Genomic DNA, 22,488 nt, shown 5'->3' with positions numbered 1-22,488 from the left:
GAAGGTTCTATACCAAGAATAGAAACACAAAAGCAAAAAGCTGACCCACCGCATGTCGATCGTATACAAGGCTTTCATCCTTGGGGATACTTCGAGGAGTCCAAAATTACAAGCTATTTTCAGATTCTGAGAGTCAGTTGGAAGATTAAGCAGTTTCAGTTTTGTTTTCCAGCACAACAAACATCAAGGGGCAGATTTATAAAAGCTTTTACACCACTTTGTGGGGTAAAAAAGTTGCAAATATTTGCATACAAATGGGACTTTTTCCCTTTTTTGCGCCAGGCCTGGCACTTTTTCAAAAAATGGGCAGCGCTTGGAGGGCAGGAGGAGAGGGAAGAGGTGGCCACCACAGACCGCCAACTTTATGTATATGTTATGGCAGAATCTGGCGTAAATGATACCAGAAACGTATTCCAGGTCGGACCTGCTGTACATCTCTGAGAAGGTGCACGGAGTAGCTGTGTATGTGCCTAATACATGGAGAGGTGTGAGTTTCTTCATGTATTAAAGTGCACTGTGCGCTAGGGTAAACGATGCATCACAGATGTCGGGTTAGTAAATTTTTCCCCAAGATTTTTGACTATTTCCTCCCAATTTTACTTTAAGTGGTGTTTCCAAACATCTGGATGGCACTGTAAGTCACTTGCAATCTACGTGAGTGCTTACATCATTCGCCTCATATCAACACACATGCGATACATAAGAATAGAGACAAGGTGGGAACATAACTGGTTTTTGGACATCTCTGTCTTCAGTCTCATATTATATATGCAATAAACTTACCTGGTCCAGTACAATAATTTCATCTGCATCAACTATGGTAGACAGCCTGTGAGCAATGAACACGGATGTCCTGTGCTTGATCATATCACGCATGGAGCCAAGAATGTTCTATAGGATGCAAACACAAATAAGCAAGTTTGTAAGTTTTCTTTTGGCAGTGCAGACAAAGGTTTGTTCCCTGCTAGTAAGTGAACTGGTACCTCAGAGGATGTGCAGCTAAGCTCCCCGAGTCGAATTGCTACAGGCCCATGTACTTTGAATGAAGAACAACACTTGGACTGATGAGTGTGTGTACAGTTAGAGGACTTAGGTTTACATTTCTCTGGATTGGACTCCACCTTACCCATAACACCAGACACTAAACCGTAAGACTGGGAAATAAACCTTCCTGAAAAAGTAAAACTCAGGAGTGAAGTTTTGGTCTTCAGATACAATCATTGAAGTATTAGGAGTTCACAACCCACGACCTGTAGTTTCTTCTGTAGAGCCCACACAAATCCCTTGACCCTCTGTTTAAATCTCTAGACAAAAAGCCCAAGTTGGGTGGTGGCTACACAAGTGTATGGTCATCTCCACTGTAGTTTATGGAATATGTGAAATCCCCAGTTGGCCATCTTGTCTCTTCTCCAAACTGTTGAACAAGAAAGCAGTTTTCGAGATGGAAATCTATGCAGTGGAACCCTGATCCATCAGTCATTTATGGCATATACGGTTGACAGGAAACCTCCTTTTTTATTTTTTGGTAACACAATCTGACAATGTATGCCCGGGATTATATTAAAGTCTACAGCATACAGCAGCCTGTATTACGTCGATGCAAGCCAGAAACACACAGATTTCACAAAGTGTTTAGAGAGTCTTAGCCACTACTGGATTGGCAGGATGTAGGTTGTTAGATTCTTTGCCTCTAAGGGGACTGTAAAAAGTCATAAAACATTGGCCAGGAAAGAAACCAGAATTACTGAACAGTCACATCCAATATACAGTGAACCAGAGGCGTAACTTGAAGCTTCTGGGCCCCGATGCAAAATCAGTAACAGGGTCCCCAACTATAATGCTTTTTTCATAGTACTGGACTCCCAATATGTAGAAGAAAGGCCTTATGGGCCCCCTAAGGCTCCTGTGCCCAGGTGCAACTGCATCCCCTGCACCCTCTATAGTTACGCCCCTGCAGTGAACCATCTGCAAAAGAAAACCACCCCTTCATCTAGACTAGGTGTCTTGTGTCAGACTTTCAAGTTCCATCATATACAAGGGTCGCCCGAAAACGAGTGCCCCTCATCCTATTATGTTGGCAGTATGGCAATAGAGTTTGAACCTTACTGATATCTGGTAAATTTTGTTGCTGTGAAACACATGGCAGCAGACGGGCAGTCTGACAAAATGGCGTTCAATATAAAAGTGTGTATAAAGCAGAACACAGAGACCAAACGGTGAATGTAAGCACAGTGAGGTGGTGGGTGGCACATTTCAAGAACTACATGACAGACAAGCCACTTTTCTCGGTTTTAGCAAGCCTTCCTTCCCCAGCAACTTCTGAGACCTTCCACCAAGACACTCCGCTTTCACAAAGCCAAGGCCTCTTTGCAGAAAGAGTTACATTACCACCAAACTCACTTAAGAGATTCGGGAACTGGTTCAGCGCACGTTGGCCGGGAGGAAAGAAGGGACAATGCCACCACAGAGCTCATGAACTTTTGATGAGATTTTCTTCTTAAGGCTGCATTGTCTGATTACCAATGTTCTGCTACCTTATATTGTGGACTCTCGGTTTTCACCATTTCTCATCTTTTTGTATGTCCTCCCTGAACACCAAACCGTACCTGCCCTTAATATACTGCTGGTCAATGTCCTGGGACTTACTCCATTTATGACCCTTCGTGTGGCTGAGTATTTTTGTACTCTTTTTCTTAGAACATCTTCTAGGGTTACTACATGGTGCTTTGCATTTGTCTCTTTCTGAGGCTTGATAACCCAAAGTTCATTCGTGTACGGCCTCAACATACCTTACGGAGTTAAATTTGAGCTCTTCATTATATTCTTTGTTAGTCCTGTTCAAGGGACTTAATCTGTTTACTGTACACAAAGCTGCTTCTCTTAGGCCACATTGGGTCTACCTGTCTGAAGGTTGAATCGTCAAGTTGCCTTGTATTTATCCCATTGTGATCAATTCAAAAAGTCCATGTTCAACTATTTTGTTTTTACTTATTCAATTGTTATGAATAACTGCCAGTGCCTAGGGGTGCTCTAGTCCATCTAATCCCCATGTGTGTAACTTACCATACAGGGCCTCCCCGATGGCATTAAGCCCTATAGACTAGTTGGATTAAAAGGGATTGTTCAGGGTTAGAAAAACATGGTTTCTTTCTTCCAAACAAGGAGCTACTGTTGTCTATTTGTTGTGTCTGGTATTACAGCTCAGCTCCCATTCACTTCAATGGTGCTGAGATGCAATACCACACACAACCCCATGTACAAGGGTAGCGCTGTGTTTGAAAGAAGTCGGACATATTTTTCTAACCCTGGACAACTCCTTTAATTGTGTGTTGACGCAAAGCTGGCTGTTCTACTGCAGATGTGGCTGCTTTTCCTGATTGCGCCGAGTTCATTGTTCTCTGATTACGACTAACTCCAATAGCATGCCCCTTGATAATTTTGTTCTTTTACCAGACTACTTTGCATCGTTAACCTGAGTGCATTTAATCACCAAGTATGATATTGCTGATGCTCACGTACCTGTCTGGTTTCTGGCCATTTTACCTTCTGATTGTACATCTTTTTCTCCTTTGTTCTTGCCTTTTTTATCTTTCTCCCCACTCTTCCTTTATGATCTTGGGCTCTTCACCTCTTCCCTTAAACTGCTGACTCTAGTCAATGCTGGAATCCTCTCTAGCGCCGTTGGCTATATGTTGGCCCTTCAGGTTCTAAAACTGCTGTGACTTCCATCTGCACAGCAATTTCTACTTAATTTGTCTGTAATGTTTGAATTACAATCCCCCCTCCTTTTTTCTCCTTGACCCCTTCTCTCATGGAATTCCAATTTCCCGCAGACCACTGTTCACTATAGCCTTTTCCATTGTTTTCTATGGCTTTGAAAATAATATCTCATAACATACAAGAATTTAAATGTGATTCTGTCATCAGGTTTATGCTGAAAAAAACAAAAACAGGCAGCATTAACCAAGGAGAAGGAAGCCTGTCATCCCCGTGGGCAATTCATTCTGAAACATTGTGGTTTGACTTCGGACTCTGAGCTAGGCTCTGAATCACGGGAGTGGGTCGTGTCGGCCTCCCCCCACCCGCTATATGAAGACTGACACCAATCTCCCTGCTTATGTATAGGAAGAGCGCTGTCAGTTTTCATGCAGTGAGTGGGGAGAGATCGGCAAGGCCCGCCCCGTGGTTCAGCTCAAAGTCAAGCTTTAAAGTGTATTTATTCTGAATCAACGCAATTTTTTAGAATGAAATACCGGTGGAGACAACAGCTTCCCTGTCCTAGGTTCATGCAGCATGAACCTGATAGCAGAATCACTAGAACTCTTCCCAAAAGCGTTCTGAAGCCTTTCGGTTCTATAGAAGCGCTCATTCTGACATTATCTGTCTGCTACTTATCTCCATATTTTTCTACTTTTTACTCTGCTAATGCTTAAACTACAACTAGAGGGGTCATTATGTGCTTTAATAGAATGGTTGCATTTACTTATTAACTATTTGCCAGCCACTTTCTGCTTCTCATAGACTCCATACAGGATGTCCTAGTAACCATTTTTCATACTATGCCCCTAAAACCGGGAAGACTTGCTTCTTATCTAAGCTCTATGAGACTTGCTTCTTATCTAAGCTCTATAACCTTGTCGAGATCAATAAGATAGGCAGTATCATTTTGTGTGGTGACTAATTGTGTCCTGAATGCAAACCTGGACAGAAATTCTCCATCTCTCCCTACTCTTCTTCTGCTGCCCCAACAATCGAAGTCGAGCACTTTTAAAGGCCCATTTACACTGAAAGATAATCGCTCAAAAATCACTCAAATGACAGTTAGAGTTATGCAAAGATGATTGCTCAAAACTGTCACTCAAAGTAGCTAATTCGCTACCTAAGAGTTAATGCAGGTGGATCGGGATACTGCCACAATAGCTCGGAGAACAATGCAGCTGTTTTGCATATGCAAACAGCTGCATTATTCTCTGAGGTTTCAGCTGGTGTCCTGCTGAGAACTGCCAGCGGGATACTAGCTGAAAGAATGCCATCACCGCTGCCTGCTGAGAAAATCAGCGCGCGGCGCTGATAAGAGTCATCGGTGATTTCTAGCTTGCCATCATGAACGAATAGTGCACCGATGAACGAATAGTGCACAAACAGTGCACGATGGCCGCACATTTAGACAACGATTAGCCCTCTTTTGAGTGATAATTGCTGTGTCTAAATGGGCCCTAAGGCTCTCCTTTCTCAGTACCAACTTGTTGATTCCTAGTGTGAAATAAATTCTGCCATTAAACATATGCATTTCTTTCTTTACACTCAAGAACGAACCATATTCTAGTATCAGCTTCACTTCTTTCACAGGTCTTAAACTCAAGGATTCTCCCAGTTTGCTGGTTGTATCACTGTCTTGTGTCCATTTCTTGCTACTCTCTGATGTCTAATCCCCTTATATATCCTAGTCCGTTAAGGATTCTTTTGGCCATTCCTGAAGTCACTAAACTTCCCTAAAAACCCAACTGGATGAATGCTTCACTATTAATGCCTCCTCAGTTTCAACCTCTCTCGCTTTATGGGAAGCTTATAGGGAAGTGCTTGAATAATAAATCTGTGGAATTTTAAGACCATCTAGCCTAAGTTTAGATCACCTATTAGTGGATTTACTTTACATAAAAAATTTGCCAAAATGTTGCCTCAATTTGCGGTAATTTAGCTAACTTCTGACAAAATTTGGGCCGCGCCCTGAAAAAATTGCCTGAAAGTGTCTAAAAACACACCATAAATGGCATAAGAATGTAAGACAGTTTTCTGGCAGATTCTGTGCGAGAAAACTCGTCTTTTGAATGGTAAAATAAGCCCCATTCAGCACAAACTCTGTACCGTGCTGGATAAATAACGTAATATATATATATACACACACACACACACATATTAGAAAACAGCCCTCACTGACTCACTGACTGACTTGCCACTAATTCTCCAACTTCCTGATGTCGTAGAAATATGAAATTTGGGACAAGCATAGATTATGTCCAAAATAGGAAAAGTTGATGGGTCCCAACTCGATTATTCAATTCTAGCGCAAAAGAATTAGCGTCCAAATTGTACGCACGGAATCTAATTCTCTCACTTCCCAATGTCGTAGAAACATGAAATTTGGCACGGGCATTGATTATGTCGTAAATAGGAAAGGTTAATGGGTCCCAACTCGATTATTGTAAGTTAAAAAAAAAAAGTTTACATTTTTAAAAAAAGAACATTTAGATGCCACATTCAGCAATGACTACAGCATCTGCAGGGTTAAAAGGTGTAGAGGAGTGATTAGATGAGCAAGTCCTCATCATTTCACTCCTTAGCTCTCCGATTGTCCATATGTGATAATCAGAGAGTAAATATGCTTTCTGATAGATTGGGGTGGAGGTGATAACATGAAGAAAAGTCCATGTCACCTTCCAATGAGATGCAGATCTACAGGAGAATCACAGATGTTCTCTGCTGCAGCTGGTTCCCCACCCCCATTCGCTCTCTCCTCTGTACACATATAGAAACCTGACAGCTGCATATTCAGTATTCCCGACCCCACTTCAAATGGCTGTAGCTCCAGTTCTACGAGCGCTACCAGCATGCTCTTCATGTCACTTTAAAGCTAAGAACCTTAGCTTTAAAACATCACCATTTTGATAGTGCCGATAAAACGGGAACTACAACCGATTAAATAGAATGCGGTGTTCATCCAAAACTGTAATATCCTTTTCCTGCAGAACGAAGAGAGCTAAACTGCAGGGAGGCCAAAACCCTCAAAACTAGTAAGATCCGACTGGCTTCTCAGCCCTGTCCTTTAAAAAGGCTCTCCCACCCCTGGTAGCCATCTTGCCAATTATTTCAACGCCATGCAGGATGGGATTCCAGTTGGGCATTCTCTTTTGACGGCTACATCTATGGTTCCCAAACCAGAGAAAGATCGTTTTTCATCGCACTATTTCTCTTATTATTTAAAGATATGAAACTCCTTACCAAAATATTGGTAGCATGTCTTAATGCCGTTCTCCTGCTAATAGGAAAGCATCAGGTTAGATTTGTCCCTGGATGTCAAGCTGTGGTTAAAGGGCCTCATGCACGTTTGTGGCTCTCGGGCATCCTTCCTATGTTGCTTGCCTTGAATATTTGTATGGCATTTGATACTCTGGCTTTGCCATATTCGTTGTTGGTACTTCACAAGTAGACTTTTTCCCACTGACTCTTTCACCTGGTTCCAAGTGCTCTACCCCTCTCCTCGGGCCTTTGGGCTTTATAAAGACTTCTGTTCTGAAAACGTTCCCATTTTTCAGGGCCCGCGGCAGGAATGCCCTTTATCCCCTCTCCTATTTATTATAACTATTGAAACTTTGGCCATTAGAATCGGTAACAACCATAAAAATTAGGGGAATCGATGATGTATTGGCTCATCATAATCCCTGCTTTACTTTATACGCCCTTACATGTCAGATGCCGCTGCTGCCATAGGTCGCATAGCAACAAAATTTACCGGATATTATCGGGAAGGTTCAAACTCTATTGTCATACTGCCAGCACCTGCTTCTGATATTGTGTGCCAACATAAGAAGATAGAAGGCATTAGTTTCAAAGAGACCCTCATAGTATATGTGGGTGGACCGCCACTTTACAGGACCGATTTTATTTCTTTTTAACTGCAACACTGGGCGGTCTTCTCAAAGAGTCGTTGTAAAATTGGCTGTGCGGACACAAATATGAGTACCATATATACTCGAGTATAAGCCTAGTTTTTCAGCACATTTTTTTATGCTAAAAAAGCCCCCCTCGGCTTATAATTCAGTGAGAATAAAAAAAAACAAAAAAAACCCACAAAACCTGCAATACTCACCTCCCAGCCTGTGTCGGTTTCTCCGATGCAATTGTCTTCCAGGCGGTGCGCAAGCTGCTTGAGAATTCTTCCCGCTGTCATCTCCCTGCTCAGCTTTGAATTCCCCCGCCGTCAGCGCTGTGTAGGTTAGCCACTGTGATTGGATCGAGCGCCAGCCAATCACAGCTGGCGCTCAATCATTCACAGCCATTCAGTGGATGACATCACTGAATGGCTGTGATTGGTTTATCGAGCGCCAGTTGCGATTGGCTGGCGCTCGATCCAATCACAGCGCTTACTTACACAGCGCTGATGGCAGAGGGAATTCAAAGCCGAGCAGGGAGATGACAGTGGGGAGAATTCTCAAGCAGCTTGCCGTACCGCCAGGGAGACCACCACGACGGGGACACAGACATCGGCTGGGAGGGGAGTATTGCGGTTTTTTTTACCTAGTATATACTGGAGTATAGCTAGGCTTATTGTGGTTTTTTTGTGGTAAAAGCTATTGACTCGGCTTATGCTCGGGTCAGCTAATACTCGAGTATATACGGTATATGTTTTGTTGATTAGTTGGTTAGTACAGGGTGGTCTGCTCGCTCCAATTCTTTTGTTTCACCCATTCGTTTTGCAGATCCATAACTTTGTCAGTAGTGACTTTTTCAGTCTCAGGGACACCTAAACTAGTCCTGTAAAGTAAGGAACCTGCAAACTGCAGCCCATGTGAGTATTTCTAGGTGAGCGTTACAGTACATTGAGTTTAGCATTTGGGTGGAAGTATGTATTAATTAATGAAGAGAAGCATAGTTCAGATAGCTAAGAGTTAATTTCAGAATGACATTTTTTTTTTAAAGATTCCTTAGAGAAATCAAATCTTCCAGAGGCGCTGTCACACTTCTCTGATTAGCGGGCGATGACTGACAGATGCAAGGAAAAACACAGTGAAAAGTATATATCTCACGTGCTTCATTATTGAAAAACCTTTGATGTCACTACAGTAACCAGATGTTTTACATCTAATTTGCTTCTGTTCAGAAAGACACCGATATTCATTCAGGGAAACATGTATGTTTGTGTGTATTTACATACAGAAGCAACATCGGGAGACAAGAGATCTACACTATATAAGATACATGTGAAGACTACGAAGGGTACGAACTGGTGGCAACTAGTAACAGAACTTCTCAGAGATCATCTCTGTTCTAGTAAAGCAAGCTGCACAGCAACCAAGATGACCGACTAACGGTTCATGTTTCCCAATTTACAGAAAGGGGCATTTATCTTTCCATGCAGTGATATATCCTGTTGTGTCTGTACTACTGCATATCTCAGCAAATTTGTATTTTAAAGATCTCTAAGAAAAACGGGGTGATGAGCGCTGCAAGAGCTGTATTGGTGGTGATATTATTAGTGTTCACCTGGCTTTCTAGTCAAAATACTAACGACGACCTGTCCGTCCGTGCATGAGTGTGTTTGTGAGTGACTTACATGCTCTGCCCCTGATCACAAGACAGTGGCATCATCACAGGTCCTGTACCCACACGGCTGCTGTCAGTCTAGGTGTTCGTTAGTATTCCATAGCAACTGAGGCCACAGGGGGTTTATAGTCCGCCCCTAATCTGCACAAGGATGCAGGGCCTGTGATGACGTCACAGTCATGTGATAAAGGGGCGGAGCATGTAACTCCCTCATTGGAGATGAAGGACCATTGATGACGTCACAGTCATGTGATCAGGGGCGGAGCATTTAAATCATTCACCTGGAATGAAAATCATTGTCATGTGATCAGGGGTGGAGCAGGACGGTGACATCATCACAGGTCCTGCATCTCCAGTGCTGTGCTGCTTCTGATCCGTTATACGGGATGAACAATGTATGTAGCAGTGCTGTGTGTGTGACATGCATGCAGCAGAGTTGTGTGGTGCATTGCACCATCAGAACCACTGGTACTATAATTTCCTAATAATTACTAGTAAATGATAGAATGACTACATGTCACAATCAGATAGAACAGTGTGACTAGTTACTGTTTTTAGGGGCAAATAAGTAAGATAGAACAATACCTCTGCAGCGCCACCTATTGGATGGCAGCGTTCCCTAAAATCGATGTACGACTCTTTAAACAAGTCTTGAAAACAATGATTGGGATTAGGAAACCAAGCCAGAAAACCATACACAGACAGCTGTTTCAGGGTGAAAATGTTCTAATTATTTTATAAATTTTCACCACAATTTCCTACTTTGATACCAATGTGTCTGTTAACCCCTTTCTGACATCTACTATCCGTTTGGCCATTGCCATTAAAGCGAGTCATACACGATGCTGCAACGGTTGGGATTGGACAGAACTCTGATGCTTGGCGTTTTACACCCTAGATGTAATGGTCAACAACAACCATGGTATTCATGTGATTAGAAAGAAGGCGCTCCACCTGCCAAACCCATGGCTGCTGCGCCAGACGTAGGGCCTAATAGGATGCTGTCAGCATTATGCTGACATGTATAACACACTACAATAAAGAAGTACTGCCATATATTATAAGAGCAATCTGGCCCATATATTGCACATCACCTAGTAGAAGCAAAAAGAAAAACAAAACTTTAAATATTTAAAAAGAATCTGTCACCATGAAAAAGATCCCTGAACGATCATAATGTGTGTAAAGCTGAAAAGACACATTCCAAAGGATGTAAAGGCCTCTTTAGACAACGATTATCGCTCAAAAGAGGTCATTTGCGCGATAATCGTTGTGTCATTTACAGCGCAAGGTGATCGCTCAAACGTTGAACGATCACCTTGCGCTCCACACTGTTTCCTGCTCCGAGCACCCGGCTGTTATACGGCCGGGTGCTCTGAGCGGAGGATGCAGAAGACAAGTGTGTAGTCCACGCTTGTCTTTCCGCATCCAGCTGTTACCCGCTCCCAGCAGAGGATGCGGTCTTCTGCATCCAGCTGTTCTCTGCACGGAGCGGGGTATGGAGAACAAAGTTGGACCGCTCTGTTCTTCATACCCAGCCTGTCATCAGGGAGCGGGATATAGCTGAAATAATAGTATCATCTGTATCCCGCTGTGAATCCCTGATAAGGCTGATCGTTGTCTTTCAGCATGCTGAAAGACAACGATGAGCGATGGCTTAACGAAAACTGCACAAGGTCAGTGCAGTTAGACACAACGATTATCGCTCAAAAGACGGCTTTTGAGCAATAATTATTGTGTCTAAATGGGCCTTATTTCTCATCTCTGAACTCACTTCCACTGCCTTGCAGCAAGCCTGCTGTGCATCTTCCTGCTGTCATGCTTGTCAGAGCTTAGGAGTCCTGGGGATGCAGTACAGTGCAGAGCATGAGCTATTCTGCAAGGTTTACTGCAAGGGAATGAAAGGGAGTTCATAGATAAAAATTACATGGTTGGAATCCGTGTCACTTCAGCTATCCACATGATGTAATGAAGAATACTTTCCATTTTTGATTCTGACAATTAAAAAAAAAAAAAAAATTAAACAAAATATGCACATTTGGTATCGCCGTGCCAGTAACAACCCGAATTATAATATAGTCAGGCCACAGAAAAAAAGAAAAAAATAGAAAAAGTATGCCAGAATTGCTTTTTTTGTTCATCCCACCTAACAGAAAACAGAATAAAAAGCAATGAAAAGGTTATATTGTGTTCAAAAATATTGATAAAAACTGCAACTCAACCTGCAATTAAAAAACAGCAAAAAAAAGGAGTCATAGCTCTCAAATGGGGACGAAAAAAAGTGCAAAAACTACCAAGTCAAAGATCAAAATTGATTAAGGTCAGGTTCATGCCCTCTCATTCAGTAATGTGCAAGATCCCTATTAAACAAACAATGCGATTGCAAGTTACAAAATGTCACATCTAGACAATTAAACACAGTAAAGGTACCTTTACACGGCCCGATCGTCGCCCAAATAATCAAATGAGCAATTTTGGACGACTTGTTGGCCTGTGAACACGGCCCTCGACAGGGCACTGAGAGAGAAGTCGTTCAGCGGTCGCCCGTTCTTCCAATACAGCTCACTTAAGCAGAGCGACTGCTGAGTGGCTTCTCTCTCAGTGTAAACAGGAGTCGCTCAATCTAGAAGCAACTCCCATTTACTGTGAATGAAGGCGGCCGGGCTGGAATGATCCCCAGCCCACTCCACCTCCATTCATTTGAATGACTATCGCTACTGCGTAAACCACAGGAGTGATAGTCGCTGGTACGGCTGTCCGAAGCTTGTGCATGTGAAGATACCCTAAGGAAAACTTACCTCCTCCGTGATGGAATCCAAGGAAGAAGTGGCTTCATCGTAAAGGATAATGGGTGGGTTCTTCAACATTGCTCTGGCAATTGCTACTCGCTGCTTCTCCCCACCTGCACAAGAGGATGCTTGTTAGTCATACACTTCTAGCTTTATGTGCATAGCCAACACCTTACATACCGATCGCTGATCTTTATACAATAAATGTAGATGACAGAGGAGCAGATGCCTTTCCTTATCTCCTCAGGAGCAAAGATGTTCTTACCCTAAAGAAATCCGTAGTCCCTATACTCCCTACTGCTCCCCGACTTCAAACGAGTGCTGCTAGCCAAATATAACATCTAGAATATGGAGTCTGATAGCACTTGAAAGTCACGGTAAGCATTCAACCTTTAAAAAGGAACCTGTCACCAGGTTCAGTCTGCCCAAACAGGCAGCATGAACCCAGGACCGATATGCCCATTTTGCCCACGTATGCTTTATCCTGAAATACTGTTGCGTTTTAGAAAAACATACTAAGGGTGCCTACCCACTAGCGATATTTTTCTAGCGATGAGAGATCGAGTTCCTTGCAGCGCAGAGAAAACTCTGTGATATCGCTCATTGTTTTCAATGGGGCTGGCGGCAGCTGCGCCAGCCCCATTGAAAATATAGGGAGTACATCATGGACTTCTGCCACAGCTATGACAGCTACGGTAGAGAAGTCCTTCATCCCCGTGGGGACCGCTGAGTGCTGCCTATGATGGGCTGAGTGCTGTGACCAATCACAGCCAGTGCTCAGCTGTCATTCAATAGCTGAGCGCTGCCTGTGATTGGCTGAGTGTTCAGCCAATGAGACCAGTGCTTTCTGGGGGCGGGGATTTTTCAATCCCCGGCCTCCAGAAGATGACTGCTGGGGCTGGACGGCTTTTCTAGGCGAGTAGAAATTTATTTTTTTTTACAGATAGGGATGATTTTCAGGGAAGGACTTATATTTCAAGCCCTTCCCTGAAAATCATCACTGCGGGGGTTGCCGGCAACCAACTGCTTTTAATGGGGTCACAGCAGTGCTAGCCCCATTGAAGACATAGGGAGTATATCACGGACTACTGCCACAGTTGTGGCAGCGGATTCCTTCATCCCCGCAGAGATCAAGGAATCCTCTGCCGTAGCTGTCACAGTTGTGGCAGAAGTCCGCGATGTACTCCCTATTTTTTTAATGGGGCTGGCGCATTGCAAACACTGAGCGATAATCACATTTTTTTCCCTCTGCGCTGCAAGGTTTGAGGGTAAAAATCACAAATGAGTATGAAACCATTGAAAATCATTGGTTTCATAATCATCGCTCTCGAAAGGCAAGAAAAATATCGCTAGTGGGTAGCCACCTTTAGAAGTAGGCTTTTTCTGAAATTTGGGAGTGGTCCAGAATACAAAAAAACCCCAAAAACTCATCCACGTGGTGTGGAAAAACTCAGAACAGACATGCAGGGTGTATTTCAAACTCGGAACATATCAATTTATGTTGTGGATTTTCAGCAATGAGGTGAAATCCAAGTCAAAATCCACATCAAAATTTGAGTGTTACGTGCGGACTTTAACATGGATCTGTACCAAAAATTTGCAGATTTTCTACTTTGGAAGATCCAATCTGTGTGACTGTTCCCTCAGAACTACAGAGAAGCTGTCTTCTCTAACGGAAAGTCCTCGCTCACCTTGACCAACTTCACTGGCAAGGCCTCTATTTTCCAGGCATAGATCTTTGACGAAGTCTCGAGGCGTAAACAAGTTACTTTTGAAAACCTCTAGTTCTGAGGAATAGCCACTTTTTAAGAAAACAACATCAAATGCCCTCTTTCATGAGCTGTAAACACATCGCTAATCCCACATACAAGACCATGAGCTCCTCACTTGCAAGTCCCTGTTAGAAAACAAAGGGCTTCCATGGCTTTTGATAAGGAAAAAAATCATAATGTAATATTGTCATTTGAACTACCAAGTGGGCACGATGCCCAGAGACAACCTCCTCCCAACGGGTGAAATGCTTAACTGCTGAGCTCAAACTGTCGTCAGATCAGAGATGCTGCATTTAATCAGCCATGAAAGGCCTTAAATATGTATGCAGTCAGCAATGGGTCTTCGAGTCTTTAATAAAACATGACGGTGTGCGCAACTCTTTGTGGTGGCATTACCTGATAGTTTAAGTCCTCGTTCCCCTACTTGAGTGTTGTATCCGTTCGGCATACGGAGGATGGCATCGTGCAGTCCGGCCAGTTTGGCCACCTGGTAGACGTCTTCTTGGGAAGCGTTTAGGTTTCCATACAGCAAATTGTAATACAATGTGTTGTGAAAGAGTACAGCGTCCTACGGACAGAGCCACAATGACGGTTATTCGGCAGACCACACATCTGGGGAGCAGTTTATTGGTGCAGAGTTCTATCATACTTTTAATATCAGACATGACTCATATTCTGGTAAAAGTGCCTTTAACCCTTTCCAATCCACTGTCTGACCTGTGAAGATATTATGATTTAAGGCTGTACAGCTCCGATGTTAGAAGACGTCCATCAGGGTTCTCTTACTGTATATTGCCAGCCTCTGCTATCCAACGTGTCACCTTATGCAGTACTGGCTTCAGCCAGCATATGGCGCCGTTGTATAATGGCAGAAAAAGAGTAAGCCCCCTAGGAAAACCAGGATACAAATTGGATTGGAAAGGGTTAATACACTGTAAATGGCATCGGTACCTGAGGAACGACGCCAATAGCTTTTCTCAAGCTCTCCAGATTGAGGTTCTGAATATTCTGGCCAGCCACATAAATATTTCCTTGCTGAGGCTCGTAAAAACGAAAGAGAAGTCGAACCAAGGTGCTTTTCCTAAAGAAGAGGGGAATTAATCGTCAGTCAGGATATAGAATGTTCCAGCTAAAAGAAACCCAATTGCACTTTAAAACTATTAGAAATATGCAAAAGTAACTAAAACTGATCTCTATGCATTTCCATAGAAGTTTTCACTTTGTCTCCTTCAGCCTCCAAGTGAACAATTTAGGAGAAGATGTGGTGTGCGGGCTACTTTGTCCCTCGTTGGTCTACACTACCGGTCTACAATGGAGACCAAGCCCAGCTGAACTTCGTCTTTCCATCAGTTATACCCAGCCAGACACGGTACAATTCTGTAAGATGAGCTGGCATCACACCATGACTGTCGGAAATTTAACCCCTTTAGAGCTGAGCCTGCTTTAGTGTCAAGGACTGCAGGACTCTTTTGTTCTTGCACTGCCACATTCAGAGGACCATTGCTACTCTTAATTGTCTATCTACGTAGCTCCACGGGGGATTGTTTTTTTGGCATTATTTAAGGTACATATAACTTATTGATTAACTGTTAATTCTTTCTGAGGAGGGGGGAGGGTATTAGAAAAAAAAACAACACAATTTTTTCCCCTTTATTTTAAGTTTCCAGTCATTGACCGTGCAATATAAAGAATAGCTGACCTATATATAAATAAATAAATATATTATATATATATATATATATATATATTTTTTTTTTTTTTTTTTTACCATTTTTATCACTTTTTCTATTTGACAAAAACAGGAATAAACAAACCCAAAATGTTGCCCCCCCCCCCTCGAGTCCCCCTCTTGTCTTGTGTATCCAGTATATAGATCGCCCTGTATCCCGAGTACACAGCAGGAGCATTAGTCCATGAAATTTTCCATCCTTTCAGATAATCTCTATAACCTCGTCCCTTTGAGACTAGTCAGTTGTGCTTTCAATGAATATCTTGGTTTCTTAATTGCTGTACAGAAGACATATGGAGGCTTGTTTTTTGTAGGGACGAGTCATATTTTTTGTGGAATCATTGAGGGGTACATATAAATTATCATTTTCACTTGTGGCAATGCTGGGTTTTCTTTTTTTTATTATTTATTTTAACATTAGCAAAATTAAACTACCATACATGTTACTGAATTCTTTTAAAAATTTAATTCACTTTTAAGTATTTTTTTAGTCCCCCTGGGGGGACTTACCAATGCTACTGTCTTTACAATGCTTTGGTATATTCAGTAAAATCGAGCCTCGTGTGGCGCAGATTGTTAAGGCAGCAGAAATGCGGTTCTAAGCTCTCACTCACGACCTGAAGGTTGCGGGTTCAATGTTGACTCAGCCTTCCATTCTTCTGAGGTCGGTAAAATGAGTACTCAGCTTGCTGGGGAGGGGAGGGGGCAAAAAGATGACTGGGGAAGGCAATGGGAAACCACCCCGCAAAATCAGTGTGCCCAGAAAATGTCAGGATGTGATGTAACTTGAGGAGTCAGTCATGACTAGGTGCTTGCACCTGGGACTTTACCTATACCATACTCAGTATAATGAAGCATTATTACCCGTTCTTATTAAACTTATAGTCTTCCTTTAAGTCATGTCTTTGTTGTGGTTTAGGAGGCATAAAGTCAAGCAATAGAGTGATTTGGCCACGACTGTTTTTTCCATAAAGAGAGGGAACTGGCTGCCATCATTGTGAGTGGTGAAAGGGGGTGGAGGGTGAACGAGCACAGCTCCTGAATGTGATTATTACAGTGTGGGGTGGAGGATGCCCTTAATGTGATTATTACAGTGTGGGGTGGAGGATGCCCTTAATGTGATTATTATAGTGTGTCATGGGGGGGGGGGGGGATCTCTAGATGTGATTATTATAGTGTGGGTTGGGGGGGATGCTCTAGATGTGATTATTAAAGTGTGGGGTGGGGTGATGCTCTGGATGTGATTATTACAGTGTGGGGTGTAGGATGCTCTTAATGTGATTATTATAGTGTGTGGTGGGGGGGTGCTCTAGATGTGATTATTATAGTGTGTGGTGGGGGGGGGATGCTCTAGATGTGATTATTATAGTGTGTGGTGGGGGGATGCTCTAGATGTGATTATTATAGTGTGGGTTGGGGGGATGCTCTAGATGTGATTATTATAGTGTGGGGTGGGGTGATGCTCTGGATGTGATTATTACAGTGTGGGGTGTAGGATGCTCTTAATGTGATTATTACAGTGTGGGGTGGAGGATGCCCTTAATGTGATTATTATTGTGTGTGGTGGGGGGGATGCTCTAGATGTGATTATTATAGTGTGGGTTGGGGGGGATGCTCTAGATGTGATTATTATAGTGTGGGGTGTAGGATGCCCTTAATGTGATCATTATAGTGTGGGTTGGGGGGGATGCTCTAGATGTGATTATTATAGTGTGGGGTGGGGTGATGCTCTGGATGTGATTATTACAGTGTGGGGTGGGGGATGCTCTAAATGTGATTATTATAATGTGGGGTGGGGGACGATGCCCTAGATGTGATTATTATAGTGTGGGGTCTGAGAAATGCCTGAAGTGATTATTATAATGCCGGGAAAGATGGAGGGGGGATGGGGAGGGGCGCTATAGATCTGATTATAATGTAGGGCGGGGGTGGGGAATGCTCTGGATCTGATTATTATACTGCGGGGTGAGATTCTCTGGATGTGATTATTATAGTGGGGGGGACGCTCTGGGTGTAATTATAATGAAGGGTGGGGAGACGCTTTGGATGTGTAAATGTAACTGATAGTTTAGTACAGCAAGTCTTTATGCATGTGATTAAATTTGCTGACTAAACTGCATTACATTCCTAAATTTAAAAGTAAATGGCTCCTGGGTCATTTTTTTAAATTTTAGTCTGGAGCACTGCTAATAGTTGTTAATGGTAAAAATGAGGGAAAAAAAGCTAAAACATAAGCAAACACAGAAGACCAATTGACTAAAATGATATTTGCTTACCCTGAACCACTACCGCCAACAATGGCTACCTTTTTCCCTGCCGGTACCTCAAAAGATATACCATCCAACACTTTCTGTCCATCTATATATTCAAAATATACATCTTCAAAAGTAATGGAGGCGGTCTGAGGGGTGATCACCAACGGGGAGGCAAGATCTTTGTTCTGAAAGAAATAAAAAAAATAATAGATATAAAGGTGTCAGCGGTTCATCAGGTCACGGAGATTTAACCCAATACGTCATAGTTACAACAGCATTGAAGCCAGTGCAAACAATCTGTGACAATTAATATGATTCAAGCACTCCGTTAATCCAATGTAACCAGACAAAATATCCTTTCTAATACATTTACCCAATTTATATTACTTTAAAAAAAAAAAAAAACATTACACATTTCTGTCACAGATAGTTTGGCTGCGAGCCATCTTCCTTGAATTTAGTTTTAGCCGTTACCACTGGGAAACGAAGAATCACACAGCCTGCAGACTTATGGGACGTTCAGGCTGGCCCAATACACAATAGGTTGTCAGATCCCGTCAGTAGTGAAATCTAGCATCAAATATTTAATGTATAAGTTAAGCTTTATTCCTAGAGACCCCATAGACGCAGCACTGAATTTAAATGGATTTTCCAGGGTTATACTATGGATGGCCGATCCTCAGGAAAGTTTATCAATAGCAGATTGGACACCCAACACGCCCAATGATAAGGGGTTTCTGCTGTGTGCCGGAACTAGTACAGCTTCATACATTGTGCAGTGGCCTGGAATGGAAGTATACACTCAGTCCCATTCAAGTGGAGTCCGGCATGAACACAGCGGGAAGAACTGATTGGTGGGGGTGCTGGGTGTTGGACCTCCACAATTTGCTACTGATTACGTATCCTACGAATAGGTCATCGATAGTATAGTCTGGAAAACTTTAAACTATTCGCTGTGTTACCATTAAAATAAAGTTTTTTATAGGATTTTATATCTATAGCATTTACTTCAAATAGGCTGATTGGAGTCTCAAACACACAAACTCCATGGATTAGCAGATAAGAGCAACGGCACTAGTAGTGCCTATTCTGCAGTAACTGCCATCACTATCTGGTAAAACACGTCAGTCCTGTACTAGATGGTTGGGGTCCCACCAAACAAACATTGATGACCTACCCCAAGTATAGGGTATGTAAACTGGGAACCAAACCTTTTCTTGTATTTTCTCAAAGTTACATGTTCTGCCACACTATCTTCCTCAGGTCCATAACATGAGCGGATGAGCAGGATTCTGTATTTGGACCCATCCAATAACTTGTAACTGCATAACAATATAAATTGATGTGCTATTCTGGGTCTGAGCAAAAAGCCTGTGAACACTCCAATGGATGCATTAGCAACTATCAAGTTTGCAAATCCAGCGTGAATAAGAAATGGCAGAATAATAAGACAACACCTTGGGTTTTTAGATTCATTTTTTTTTGTAATTTAAATGTAGTTTAAATTGCTCTATCACTATTTTTCTGACATTGTAAAATGACATTTTTGCAATTCTCTGAGGCCGGCTTCACACTGGTGATAGCCTATCTGCGTTGTGAGAGTGAGTGAAAGTGCATGAAAATGAAGCCAATGATTTTCAATGGTTTCATTCTCACTTGCGATGCCTTCACTGCACACTCGCAGCGCTAAGGAAAAGCAGCGCTATCGCCCATTGATAGCATAGGGAGTACATCGTGCTCCCCTAACACAGCTTTGACAGATATGGCAGGGGATTCCTTCATCCACGCGGGGATGACGGAATCCCCTGCCACAGCTGTGACAGAGGTCTGCAATGCTATCCGATTACTTTCAATAGGACTGCTGCGGCCCTATTAAATGCAGTGAGTTGCAATGAAGGCATCGCAAATGAGAATGAAACCATTGAAAATCATTGGTTTCATTTTCATGCGCCTTCACTCACTCTCGCAACGCAAGATAGGCTATTGCCTTTGTGAAGCCGGCCTAAACAAGATTTTAACTTCTGTAAAAAAAAATTAAGGACAAGAAAGAGGATCACAATGAGGAGGTACTAGAAAGACAGCCATCCTTCCTCTGCTCCTATTTTCTGAAACCAAAGAACTCAAAAAGGTTTCTTGACTTTAAAAAGTAATTTGTAAAGTTTAGATGAAAATCCAACGCTGCAGTAAGATTTAGGTCCAAGTTCATGTTCTACAAAGTTAATATTTTTCTGATGGTTAACTCAAGTTACCTTATTAAAAAGGCAGAAATCACTGGTGGAGAGAGGAGACATTGCCAAGGAGCGCTGAAATAAAAGGGCATCTACTTGACAGACAACAAATCAAAAAGGGATTTGTACCAACGACTAAATGAAAAGGAGGGCCGAGGTAATCAGCTTGCTTCTACTATAAACAGGCCTAAACCAAAAGGCAAAGCTGGGCTCAACTCCCCACACATGAATACTTTCATACATGGACAGTGATTGCCAACTTAAACCTACTAAAAGGGGTTCAGTATTCTGAAACTATCTGTGATAGAAGTGCCACCATTTAATGCAACACGTGTGTGATATCACGATACAGCCATTGTCATGACAGCAATAGAGAACAACCTCCACAACAGCACAAAAGCCATCAATTCCAAGCAGTCACCTTAATCTTTGTGTCAACACTTAGAAGAGTAAAGAGGGCGTTCATATCAATGAGGGCTTGTCTGGTCTCTCGGTATACTGTTCCCAGGAAGTTTAGAGGCAGGGACAGCTGGAAAAGAAGCCCATTGACCATGACTAAGTCTCCGATAGTAAGATTTCCTGGAATGAGAAAATTAGCTGCATTTGTTAGACAAAACTAGAAATGTGTAATAACATTGGGAACTAAACTAAAACTTAAGTAAAACAGCAGCTGTGATATCCGGCTTACTTAGTCTTCAATCACATCTGCGTTGCAGCCTTCGGCACAGATCCAGTACAAGGCCCTGGAGATATAGTGCACCATGCTTGGCTATGTTGCCTGGTAAAATGCCGGAAGGCTTGCAAAAAAACCAGCGGACACCATAATAGTCAAAAACCATGCAGAGAGTATATTAGCATATACAGTGATTCTTTCCTTTTACCCTGTTAACAATAAATGGCCCAACCCCTTCTAGGATGGGCTGTATATAGTCAACTTACACATCATATGTATGTGTCTTCACACACCTCCTAGGTGTCTCCTTAAGGCCTCATGTCCACGGGAAAAATGTGGCCCAAGCGGATAATTAACTGCGGATGGTCAATGCTTTCCTATGGGATGCGGATGTGGTTTTTTTTTTCACGAGCGGATTTGCTAAATATAATTTCCCCGTGGACATGAGGAGTGATGATACGCTTCCCAACCAGCAGGACAGGCCTCTCATTAATCATGGCAGAAACTTGATGCATGCTGATCAGTGGCAAAAGTCCGAAACAGCTGTCTGCGTATGGTTTTTTGCTTTTGGTTTTCTATTCCCAATTATGGTTATAAAGACTTGTATAAAAGGGTCTGACATGGAAAGCAGTATTCCTGCAGGTCAAATAGGTAGCGCTACAAAGGTAGTGTTCCAACTTCTTTATTATTATATTTCCCAGAGGAGCATGCATGAAGTTTGCTTGCTCACCTCCTAAGTACTCTAAGGAAAGAGAGGATACCCCTCCCAGCCCACATCATAGGCCTCTCAATAGCCAAGTCAGAAACTTATTGCACACTGATGAGGGGCAAAAACCCCGAAACAGCTGTCTGTGTATGGATTTCTGGCTTTTGTTTTCCAATTCCCAATCATTATTATAAAGATTTGTATAAAGGGTTGGGCATTGATTTGCAGGAATGTTGCCTTCCAATAGGTGGCGCTGCAGAGGTATTGTTCCATCTCCCTTATTTTCATAAACATTTGACATTGGTGATGGGACTCACACCTACAGTTAGAATAAAGGGGCCACAGTTGCTCTTCTAGACCTGTGCCCTTTGAAATTTTGTTTGGAGATTTTTAGATCTATGAGCCAATATTGAAGACACGAAAATCCAATAGGACTGTAATGGCAATATGCATTCTAGTGCAATTCCTTTCTATGGTAAGCCACTGGAGCTCAGCTCATAGAGCCCGAGATCCAAGAACTAACAGGGTACGTGGAAAACCACTACAGGTCTCTTTGTTCTAATGTTCATATGGGAAGTCCACCAATGTAAATGTCTGACATGCCTCTAAACCTGTGATACCCCATAAAGATGACTGGAGATGTATAGCCGCTGTTCTGCTGCAGCGCCAGTCATGGCAGACCAGATTATAACATTTTTAGTGGTATTTCCAGATACACGTTCCTGCTGCGTCAGTCCAACACTTGAATACATCGTTATCTAACCTGATAGTATTCCTTTGCTTGCAAGCACCATAACCGTAGTCAGGCCCAAGCTAAATATGGCACTCTGCCCAAAGTTGAGCATCGCCAGCGTTGAGGTAGTTTTCAGAGATGAGTTCTCGTAGGTCTTTAAAAATCCATCGTACCTTTCGGCTTCATATTTCTCATTGTTAAAATACTGCAGAAGACAACATAAAGAGAGAAAACTGGGTATTAACAGAGGGCGGAACCGCAGACGCTACATATCTGCTAGGG

The 22,488-nt window shown here is 42.6% G+C and overlaps 1 protein-coding gene across 1 annotated transcript in view; it reads right to left on the bottom strand.

Moving 5' to 3' along the window:
• Positions 1-22,488, bottom strand: part of ABCB7 (ATP binding cassette subfamily B member 7) — a 118,361-nt gene that overhangs the window by 17,222 nt on the left and 78,651 nt on the right. The window contains exons 9-15 of the mRNA XM_066581640.1: positions 22,237-22,411; positions 20,516-20,673; positions 17,888-18,051; positions 14,834-14,963; positions 14,279-14,450; positions 12,120-12,223; positions 784-891 (exon numbers count right to left, since the gene is read on the bottom strand). Of these exons, the coding sequence (XP_066437737.1) occupies positions 784-891; positions 12,120-12,223; positions 14,279-14,450; positions 14,834-14,963; positions 17,888-18,051; positions 20,516-20,673; positions 22,237-22,411 (1,011 nt within the window). The remainder of the gene's footprint in view (positions 1-783; positions 892-12,119; positions 12,224-14,278; positions 14,451-14,833; positions 14,964-17,887; positions 18,052-20,515; positions 20,674-22,236; positions 22,412-22,488) is intronic.

Source organism: Eleutherodactylus coqui, chromosome 10, assembly GCF_035609145.1.
Source record: "Eleutherodactylus coqui strain aEleCoq1 chromosome 10, aEleCoq1.hap1, whole genome shotgun sequence".
NCBI lineage: Eukaryota > Metazoa > Chordata > Amphibia > Anura > Eleutherodactylidae > Eleutherodactylus > Eleutherodactylus coqui.
This window is presented reverse-complemented; position numbering and strand designations above follow the sequence as displayed.